The 11,140-nt window shown below is 31.4% G+C and overlaps 1 protein-coding gene across 1 annotated transcript; it reads right to left on the reverse strand.

The window, feature by feature from the left end:
- Window positions 1-1,459: 1,459 nt before the first annotated feature.
- LOC131845784 (cystathionine gamma-lyase) lies at window positions 1,460-11,140 on the reverse strand. The gene is made up of 8 exons (XM_059194874.1): window positions 10,999-11,140; window positions 9,636-9,788; window positions 8,907-9,103; window positions 8,516-8,606; window positions 7,903-8,170; window positions 4,441-4,593; window positions 3,725-3,899; window positions 1,460-2,101 (listed from the first exon to the last, which is right to left on the reverse strand). The coding sequence occupies exons 2-8, from the start codon at window positions 9,786-9,788 to the stop codon at window positions 1,957-1,959; spliced, it is 1,182 nt and encodes a 393-aa protein (XP_059050857.1). The 5' UTR covers window positions 10,999-11,140; the 3' UTR covers window positions 1,460-1,956.

Raw genomic sequence — 11,140 nt, forward strand, 5'->3', positions numbered from 1 at the left:
TTCCTATGCAAAACAATTGCAATTCCCACCGGCATCCATTGGAATGCTCACTAATAATTATTATTTATAAATTATATAATCCAAAAGCCAAATCCAATCCAAATAAAAACATTTTAACCACACTACTTCGCGGCTCTGCTCGAATACCAGAATAAAATAGTCTGCAGGTATTCCGAACAACTCATCCGCATCGAAATGTATGGGACACTGTTACCCAGATACTTCAACACTTGCAATCAATTAAGGCAAATATAAATATTGTTCACCAAGTACTGCTCAAACCGTGTGTGTCACCCCACCTTAGATTTTACTATTGTTGTTTTGTATATAATACCCAACATCAGTACTATAATGCAGGTACAATTGTCAGCTCACCATCATTTGTAATAATATCGTATCACCCGACAACATCGTAATATTTTTTTTTTTATTTACATCGTAATATAATATATTGTACAAAATGTAATATTAGGTTATCATGTGATCATTACAGTTAGAAAGAGGAACTTTAGACCACTTCCATTTGCAGCAATACTCTAAAAGAAAATAGTGACATTTGAACACTAGTCACCACCTCTGTATAAATACAATAAGGCGGCCCTATTGCCAAAAGTAATTAAAGTGCATCGACACCTAGAAAAGATAAAGCAAAACAAACGTGTCGCCCGCACAGTGCTCTATTATACTTCATACCCACAGGTCTATTGCATCACGTAATATGATGTCCCACTAAACATCTCACCGTCACCGTCCCCTTATGAAACGAACATGCAGCGGCAACAACAATCATTACCGATTTTTTTATTTCAACACGGAAATACGGAAGGGGGAATGGGATTGTTAAAATAATCCCACTGCTAACAATATATGACGCCAGAGGGACCTCCACGCGGCTCCCCCAGAAACCATCGCGACAAATTAACACGAACCCACCACGACGGGCCAACCGATCCTATCCCCCCCGCTCATTCTACCATACTCCATCAGTGCCACGCCAGCGCAGGCAGTACACCATTATCATACATTAAAAATAATAAATCACGGATATACGTAAACATATTACTATAATGATTATTAATACGACTATTCCTACCAGCTAGAGACACTATAGGTATAGCAAGTACAATTTATAATTAGGTACCTACTTACTTGGCGCAAATCGATCGTAAACCGATGTTACCCAGCTATTGTTTTTTCTGTATAGGTCTATATAATTCGCTCCCCGTGCGGCCCCACCATAATCCTTCTAAATTTGTAATTACTCCGTACCCGTAGGTATATGTATATCTTATTAAATGATTTTGTACTTATCTTTATTTATATCCATTTTGCCTCGTCGCCACATATAGTGTTCACTTATTTGTTATTTATGTCTTCTTGTATGTAAGTTGTTATCGACGTAATATCGGCTCGACGATAGATAATAAACTGCTAGTGTTTCCACATACACTACGGTCGCCGTGCGTCGATCCTGAACCACGGCTTTTCTAAACCATTAATACAGAGTTCAGCATACTTTTTGTGTTCAAGGTACACCTCAGAAATCAAAGCAAATCATGACGTTTTGTTGGTACACCAAATAAAGTACAATTTTTACAGTGTGTATATTGAGAAATATGTGCCTTATTTAATGTAACAATAAGGTTCTATTTTAAATTTTCCGCGGCACACCAACTAAAGACCGCGCTATAGCAGTGTGCCGCGGCACACACTATGCGGAACACTGCATTAATAGATAACTTAATAGGTATATATTATACACCAAACACGTAACATTTACCCTCAATTGAACTATGTAAAGTTATTTCCGGCGTACTTATTCATTTCCACATTAGAATTTTAAATGTTGCTTTAACATTTATATGTGGTACCTACATTTACAAACGTTATACGTTTGTTATGAACAGTGAATAAATTAATACAATAGGTAATAATGGGCTATATTGTTATTGATATTCAAAATGCAGCTTTAAAAGCTTGATCCAAATCGTCGATAAGGTCTGTCGCATCTTCTAAACCAACGGAAAGTCTTATCAGCGAATCAGTTATACCGAGTTCGAGACGTTGCTGTGCAGGGACTGACGCATGAGTCATTACTGATCTGTAAACAAACAACATCAGATTATTTTATTATACTGCCTATATTAAATGTATTATTAATAGAAATATGATAGAACCTACCAAACGAAACAAACAGTTAAGAAATATTCCTTAGAATAATACGAAAAATGATCTTTCAATTAAATCAACTTTTCATAATGAACGCATATCATCATGCTGGATTGTCTTCAATCTTAGAGGGGAAAAATGTCGTTTTCAGTTTCTAATATTATTGTCAATGAAATTCAAATGTTTAACGTACTTTCATAAAAATGTACTGTCCGAAAAAGATATGGATCGTCTGTGTGAAAGATGATATGATAAGAAACGGAGTAAATAATGAAATGAATGAAATGACAGGGATGAATGGAAGAGAAAAACATATTACGCCGACCATACAGAATATACAAATGAAATCCTTGTAATACAGAATATACAGTGAATTAGTGTAAATATAAAGTAAGGAAAAGAAGCTCACAAATTGTTATAATAGGTATATTATTTTCCTCTTGTTTTTTGCAAGTGATACTATTTCCTTATAGTATTAGTGGAAATGCAATACGTATTTCCCACGAAGTATAGGAGGAAATTCACAAAATAATTGAAGAGGCCAAAAATGTTTAAATAGTAAACATGATAAGGCACCAAGCAAGCTGCTTTGCTAAAGATACGGATAGCCATATTTTTTTTTATTCTACCATTCATTCGGAATGCAGACTCATCACAAGAAGAACGAACAGGAAACTTGTGTGTTGCTCTTTTGAATAAATGTTATTTTAAATAAATAAATACACAGTAACATAAGGCATGCGATAATTAACACAGAAATAATGTTGTCAGGGCTATAAATTTTAAGTTATTCTACAAAAAAATTATAGTCATTTACAGACTCTACAATTTTATAATAAGCTTTTTACAAAGAAAGAGTTTTATGCGACATTTGAAACTTTTTTCATACAGAAAAATAAGTAGAATCTTCCTAATATCATAAGCATGTAAGACAAGTTTGATGGATGAATTAACGATTGAATAACTAACGTTCATATTGAGTAGTGTATTATGAACAGGTTAAAAAATTGGAGGAATAATGATGATGTAACATAAACTGAAAATTTATTACATTACATTTTACGATGCTTACTATGCGTACTTCACTGATAAGCAATTATTAAACATTGCGACATATTATATTTTAGTCATAATTCACATACAGTTACGTGTGATGAAATGTAAACAGTTTTAATTTATTACTTTATAAGGTTGCTGACAGTTCACCACATATGCAACTAAAAGGCAATAACTAACTCAACGGAATGACATAACAAATTATCTATGAGCCCCATATAAATTATGTATTTTTAAATTTCGACCTACGTTAGTTAGGGAACAGCTATATTATTAATAAAAGTTATATACATTATATATGCAAATATATTAGTCAGTCATAAAGAAGTGAAATGGGTGCAGTTTTACATACTGGTAAATAAAACTTTAAAATCCAAGTGCCCGAGTGGAATCCTGTTCCTTCACGATAATTAATATTCAATAAACGAATTTCTTTTTTTATTATTATGCATTTACACCTATATTTTGTATGGTATGTTACTATATAATGAGTACTTACGGTAGTTCTGCCAAACTTTCATAGCCTCCTAAACTTTCAGCTAATATAAATACTTTTAAGGAACTTAAAAACTTTCGTGATTCTTCCAAACCACCGGAATGCTTAAAACTAAAGACGCCAGAATGTCCACCCGTTTGTCTTTTCGATATTTCATATTGTGGATGCGATGCGAGGCCTGAAATGTGTGAATAAAGATTGATGTGTGATTTCTTTCGTAGTATACTTATTTGCTAAACTATAGCTTACTAATAAATCGCTTAAATTAAAGGTGCAGTTTATAAGAAAAAAAGTAATCATCACGGAGCAACATTATTAAATTCTATATGTAGACGTTTGTATTCATACTAATATTATAAATGTTAAAATGCGTTGGTTGTCTGTAGGTTTGTTACCGTTTGGTAACGGCTGAACGGATCTTAATGAAATTAATATGCAGATATGTATCCTGAGGACGAATATAGGCTATCTTTTATGTCAACAAAAAAGAGAGGAGGTCGTGGGCACAGCTAGTTAAATATAATATAAGGGAGACGATATGGACTGACAAGATCAATATCGTCTAAAGACTTCAACTAACCGTTGACTAACTTCAACTTCAAATAACGTAATAAAAAGTTACCTGCACATTTGGCTAAAAATGATCCTATAAGAATAAATTGGTTTTGCAACGGATTTTCATATAGTGTAAAATTTATATTGAAATCAAATAATTTTACCTGGATGTAATACTTGAATTACGTTGGGGTGTTGTTCTAGCCATTTAGCTATGAGATATGACGACGTCCTGTGACGTTCCATGCGAAGTGCTAACGTTTTTAAACTTCTATTTACTAAGTAGCAGTCAAACGGTGATGGTACTACTCCCATAGCTGAAAATAAAATATTTTAAATATAACTTTAAAGGCCATCTGAAATATTTTTAGTCTGGTCGATTTCGCTCTACAGACTTCAGATTTTTATTTTCATTAAAGTATTCAAGCCTATTACCATAATATCTACATATTCCAATCATACTTAACTTAGCTAATAATTTATTTATGATGGCCTCAGTGATCTAGCTATTTAGCCCACTGTCTTACTTCCGACGGTCACGTGTTCGATTCGCAAGGAATAAACATCTGTATTCTGTTTGTAACAGTCTGGGTGTTCTCTATATATTTAAAAAAATGCATTTAGATTTTGTATAAGTTGCTTAGTACTCATATCACAAGCTCTGCTTAGCTTGGGGCTAGATTAAAATTGAAAGATTTTGTTTTTCTTAATTCGGATAGTAAACGACTGATATGCTTTTTATTGTACTTATTTAATTATGCACCGTTGTTTTATAAACACACGTATCGAGATAGTATACAAAATATGCTACATTAAAATAACCAGAATAGGTATATCTACTTAATTATAAAATTAATTGCCGTGTCGGCAACAGCGAAGCAGTCGCGTGATGACATAATCACTATTCAAATTGTATTAGAACACACTTTGAGGAAAATTATTAAAAAAAAGAATCATTGTAACAATGACTCGTAAATGTGTATTTTATTGACACTAATTGAAAACGTGCTCAATAAATCACAATACATATCTACAACTACAACATGTGTCGATTGTAATTTTTATTACTAAGCAGACTTCCAACAGGTTTTTGAACTTCTATGTCTATCCCGTATATGAAATAGCGTCAAAGTAAGAAGAAATACGTGGTACGTGCTGTTATTTTTTTTTACGATATTAGAATGGCAACCTAGCTGACTGTCCATCTGATGGAAAATGACCAGCTATTATGAGCACTTTAGCGAAACCGGGGCGGGTTCCTAGTAAAAGAAAGTAAAGAATTAAATGTTGCCGTATTTTAATAAATAAAATTAATATCAGACGCTGCTCCGAATAAACATGTAAAACCAATAACATATTATGATGATGACATGATAATTAATAATTAAACAAGCATATGACGCTTGTTTTTAGCAACATATGTATCAGCAGTGACACTAAGTGCAAATAATATAATTTTCGCTGCCGAATTATATACACAAATGTATTGTGCAAGATTATGCCTAAAAAGTAATAAGTAGGTATTGTATTGTTACCAATTTCTTATATATGTACCTATATAATATTATTTTGTATGTATACTTTATATTAATAACATTGTGTCAATTTGTTACCATTATTACACCTCTACCAGACGCAAATCTAATCACTTCTCTCCATCCTAAGATTGCCTGGAAGAGTCGCTTTTTAGCGACAAGGCCGCCTGTTGTTACCTCTTTGTCTTGTTTATAATCGTGTATTTAAAGAATTTATACATAATTATGTATGTAACTGTATTTTCTGTGAGAGGAACTATATAGAGTTTTATTCATTTATTCATTACTGGCTTACAATGCAACAATGGGGGTGAAGAATTTCTAATAATAGCATATTTATTATTTAGATATTATGCAAATTTTATATGTATGTAAGGAGTACTTTACTTATTTTACGTTCCTTCATTCTTCTACAAGTAGATTGTTTGAACTAGTCAATAGCGTGACGCCGATTAGTCACAATTTTTACATGTAATAAAATTATAATGAAACTGATTCACGTAAAAACCACTGGAGGATTTACAATCAAATTTCCACGCAATATGTTAATTGTTGGGTTACATGGGTTTTAAAATTTCCAAAAATCGATATTTATTTTGTCTTATTAAATAGTATAATATGTTAAACATATTCTCTCAAAATTTCAAATCATCCGAGTAAACTTCTAAGAACTAGACCCTTCGGAAGTTCCGCCCATCGTGCTGCGTTGGTGTAGGATCTCTGTATATGTCGCTGCTGGCACATTTAATGAAGGAGTCTCAGCTTTGTTACTTTTTATGCATTGCCGAAAAAAAAGCTGAGAACTGGTGTAGCTAGAATTCGTCACAGACAATAGCAAAAGGATGCCCTAGATATTGCCGCAGCTGCGGGTACTCTACTTTATGGTGCTGGAATCGATGATTCCATGTAAGTTTGAAAAAAAAAAAATATTTGCATGTAATTTCAACTTAAAACTTTAAACGCGTTTTTCTCAAAACTCCATTTTTGAAGGCGGTGCACACAATTTCCCGAAAAGTTATGGACCGATTTAATTGAAATTGTGTACACATCTTTAAAATAATATTATCTAGTTATTGAACGAAGGATTTTTTTTTATTTTTATTACAACTTATTTTTTTAAGCCAATAAATGGCGAAAATTTACCAATAAATAAATTTTTTTGTTCAAAATCGGAGAAAAAATGTAAATTTTATTTTATTTTTTCCTTCGTTCAAATACGAGATTTATATATGTACTAACGGAATCATTTTGGTTTTTTAATTTTAGATAAACTAAAATAATAAGTTATGCTGTCCACGGCGCGAGCACTTTTTTGTAAGACGCCCAGGGAGATGAGGTCTCAACGGCTGATTTTCAATATTTTTTTATAAAATTTTGTGGAGACATTGTTGAATGAAAGAAAAAATGAAAATGTGTACCTTTGATAGGTTATTTAAAAAATTTTAAAATATATGATTGCTTATATTAAAAAATATCGTAATAATACCTATTTTTTGTACCTCTGAAACCCATGTAACCGCTTAACATGAAAGTGGTGAACTTTTTATTATTAGCAAATTTTTTTAATACACCGTCTACTTTATGAATAAAAGACAACTACATGATGATGAATCACGTCGGGGTCACCACTGTTGCGGGTGAGTGATACTATGTTGTTGGTCGAGACGATGTATATTACAGATGATAATAAACTGACAATATGTACATAGAAATATTGATCTTATATACTAAATAACAATAGGAAAATGTAAGGTGTGTTACCCCACAGTTTAGACACAGTAGTGCTTAGTAGACAATATTGAATTTGTCTTACTAGGCATTATTAAATGCAATTATTATTTTGATGTATCTAGGTAACTGTGTGCCATAAATAAAAAAAATAGATAGTTGTATTTATTGCCGTCGTTTGATTATCATCAATAGTTGGAATCTACAAATAGTACATACATACAAAAACGCGGGGCTTGCTATAGTCTTCTAAACATATTCCTATCGACTGAAATTATTTGACGCAAATTGTTCTGGTGTCTAGTTTATATTAAGTATCTAATGAACAAAAGGGGAACTTATTGTAGTTTACAGAATACTTACCATTTTGCAAAAATCTAAGTTTTTCTTCTATTACAGGGTCTTTCAATATCGCTGCGCCCATGATAACATCTGAATGCCCATTCATATATTTTGTTAGTGAATACATTACAATATCTGCACCGAAGTCTAGGGGTCTTTGTAAATAAGACGTGAGGAATGTGTTGTCTACAACAACTATAATGTTACCGCGCTTTTTAACAACAGCAGTGACGGCAGCAATATCCACAACCTTCAAAAGAGGGTTGGTCGGTGTTTCTATCCAGACCATCTAAAACAATACAAGAAATACTCCTAAGGATATATTCCACAGACTGTATTAATTATAGATACAGCCTATTGTAGTCACCATGAGGCCAGCACAAATACAACATATGTCTAGGACATCTAATCTTTTTCCAACAATCTATGGCCTCGGTATTAGCACACCGTCCAGTTTCATTATGTATGTATAATCGATCCAGTCAGCTTGTCACGTTTATTATAACAAAGTTTATTACAAAACGTTATGTTACGTTAACTTATTTACGTTATAATAAAGTATTCAAAGTTGTTATAATTTGATACTTACACTTATAAATCATTATTTTATGCATAAAAATTGTAACACACTTACCTTGGTGTTTTCTTGAATAGCCTTTTCAATACTTTCAATATTTGTAAAGTCAGTGAAAGTGGTTTCGATGCCCTGGCGTGCTACTACATTTCTGAAACAAAATGTAGTGTTATATAATTTCAGGTCAAATTAAAAATTATTTTACGTAGATATAAAAGAAGTCAATTTTGTTGTGAACGCAAGACTAGGTACATCCATATTTCGCACAATATACGCGTTCCGCGTTCTTTCATATTGATTTTATTTGTTATGGGTATTTATATCACCAGAATGTAAGTAAGAAATATAAATTATTACATAGTATTCTTTGGTGCATACTAGATATGATTACACAAGCCACTTTGCTCTATATATAAACTGAGACACAATTTTCTATCCACTGTTTAATTACCTGAATAGTCTGTTGGTGCCACCATAGAGATCATCGCTGCATACAATATGATCACCTTTACTAAGTAGCGCTACCACTGTTGTGGTAGCACCAAGGCCAGAAGCAAAAGTGACGCCATATTTGCCACCTTCCAATGCTGCCAAGCATTCTTCTAGTGTATTTCTGGAGGGGTTTCCTGATCGGCCATATTCAAAGCCCTGCACCAATATAATAAAAAACATATTTCTTGATAAATCTCTCCATACAAAAAAATAATATTTGTAACAAATTTTGTGTCAACAAATAGATAAAATATAATAGACAGACATGTGTTAAAGGCCCTTGCCCATAATTTTCATTATGTACTATCTAACCACATTTTATCTACATGGCTAGGCTAATATGAATATTGATAAATGTGAAGAGTATTCAAGATTCTTTCTCGGCCCATATAACCTACATATTTATTAACCTACTCATTTATACTCAGAGAGGACACTATTTGCTATACTATTTAATATTCTCTAGAAAAGTGAAATCTATTTAAAACTCCTTAAAACTGATTCACTAGTTTGTATGTAGTGTTGACACAGAGAGACAGAAAAAAATGTAATTATAGACTATTTAGAATATAATTATAGACTTCTTGATTTTATTTCAATATAGAATTAATTAATGCTCCTTTTAATGAACAAACTAGTGTAAATAACATATCATATATTATATGATATATATATATTTACCACATACCAAGTGTTCAGCAGGTGCTGGTTGTTTGTATGTAGTTGAAGTAACTATAGGGGGTACAACAGCAGCAGACTTCCACTTTTCTGGATCTTGACCGGCATGAATTGCAGTAGTGGCATAGCCTGCTTTATCTTTCAAAAACCCTTGATCAGCCATCTAAAATATTATTCATAAATATCATATACCTATATTATATACCATACAATGCATACAGACTGTAAATATATTTTATAGAATTATGATACATAAAATTATTCATATTTAAATTATTAAAATTTAAATACAAAATACAACTTACATACTTGCCTAATGGGTAAATAAGATCACAAACTGTTGATTTTCTCATTAACATGTGAATATAATGTCTCAATTAAATCACAATATATGAAGTCCAAATATAATATACATATAACTCAAACCACTGAGTTGTTACTTATAAATAAATTTCATTATTCACATTCTGTATGTGTCAATTTTACTTATTAATGTGAATATGATACTGCATCTGCATCATGCGTAAAGAAATGTGAAAGGCACCAGCTGCACCCATATATGGTATACAGCAGATACCTCTGTATCTATTACAAGTGTTTTAGTTTTAGTTATTTATTTGAACTTTAAATGAAATAAATATTTTTTTTTTTAATTTAATTTTTATAATAATTGGTAGCTATGTATCCATTGTAATTTTTTTTGGTATACAATGTAACATTGATATCATATTTATTTTTAATTTAATGTTTAAAATAATATTTATTTCATATTAGATGATGTTTTAAAATAACAACTAAATTTTCTACATAATTTGTTCTCATATTATAAATAATGTTTTTTTTAATCGTTACAGATAATTTTTACTAAACCTATTTTTAATAATTCTATAATATTAATTACAAGATAGTAATTTTTTTTTTTAAGTTTCGAGTAAATGAAATAATACCGGAATACAGGTAGACAATTTCCATTTACAGTGCTAGAAATGTGATCCAATACATATATGAACAAATGATATCAAAGTTTATAACTTTGTAAAATATTATAATTTTTTTCCTGATAATATGACTAATATCCTAACTTCAAAAATATCTAGCGATGTATATTTAATTGAAGATATTGGTTAGCGAAAAGTTAGTTCATATAACCGCGGACACCTTATAATAAACGTTATATTTTGCGAATTCAATAAATCATTCCGAATCCCCATGCCAAATATGGTAGTTACTAAATTTTGCAGATCGATATATCTAGTCCTTAATTTAGAAACTCGCGAAAATCAAGGTCAAAGCGTGATTTTTTGGCATGCTTTATTACATCACTTTTTTGCAAAGTATTAGGATTATTAACCCCATTAGAAATAATTACTTACTTTGGGTATTAATTCACTTCCGTTTAATAGTGCTCAAACTTTTTTAATACTTATTTATTATATAGTTTACTACAGTTTCGAATTCAAATTATTTGAATAAAACTAAAACCGGCCGGTATTAATGAAAACCAAATGTCAAATT

Source organism: Achroia grisella, unplaced genomic scaffold, assembly GCF_030625045.1.
Source record: "Achroia grisella isolate CSIRO2021 unplaced genomic scaffold, CSIRO_AGI_Agris_v1 utg487, whole genome shotgun sequence".
Taxonomy (NCBI): Eukaryota; Metazoa; Arthropoda; class Insecta; order Lepidoptera; family Pyralidae; genus Achroia; species Achroia grisella.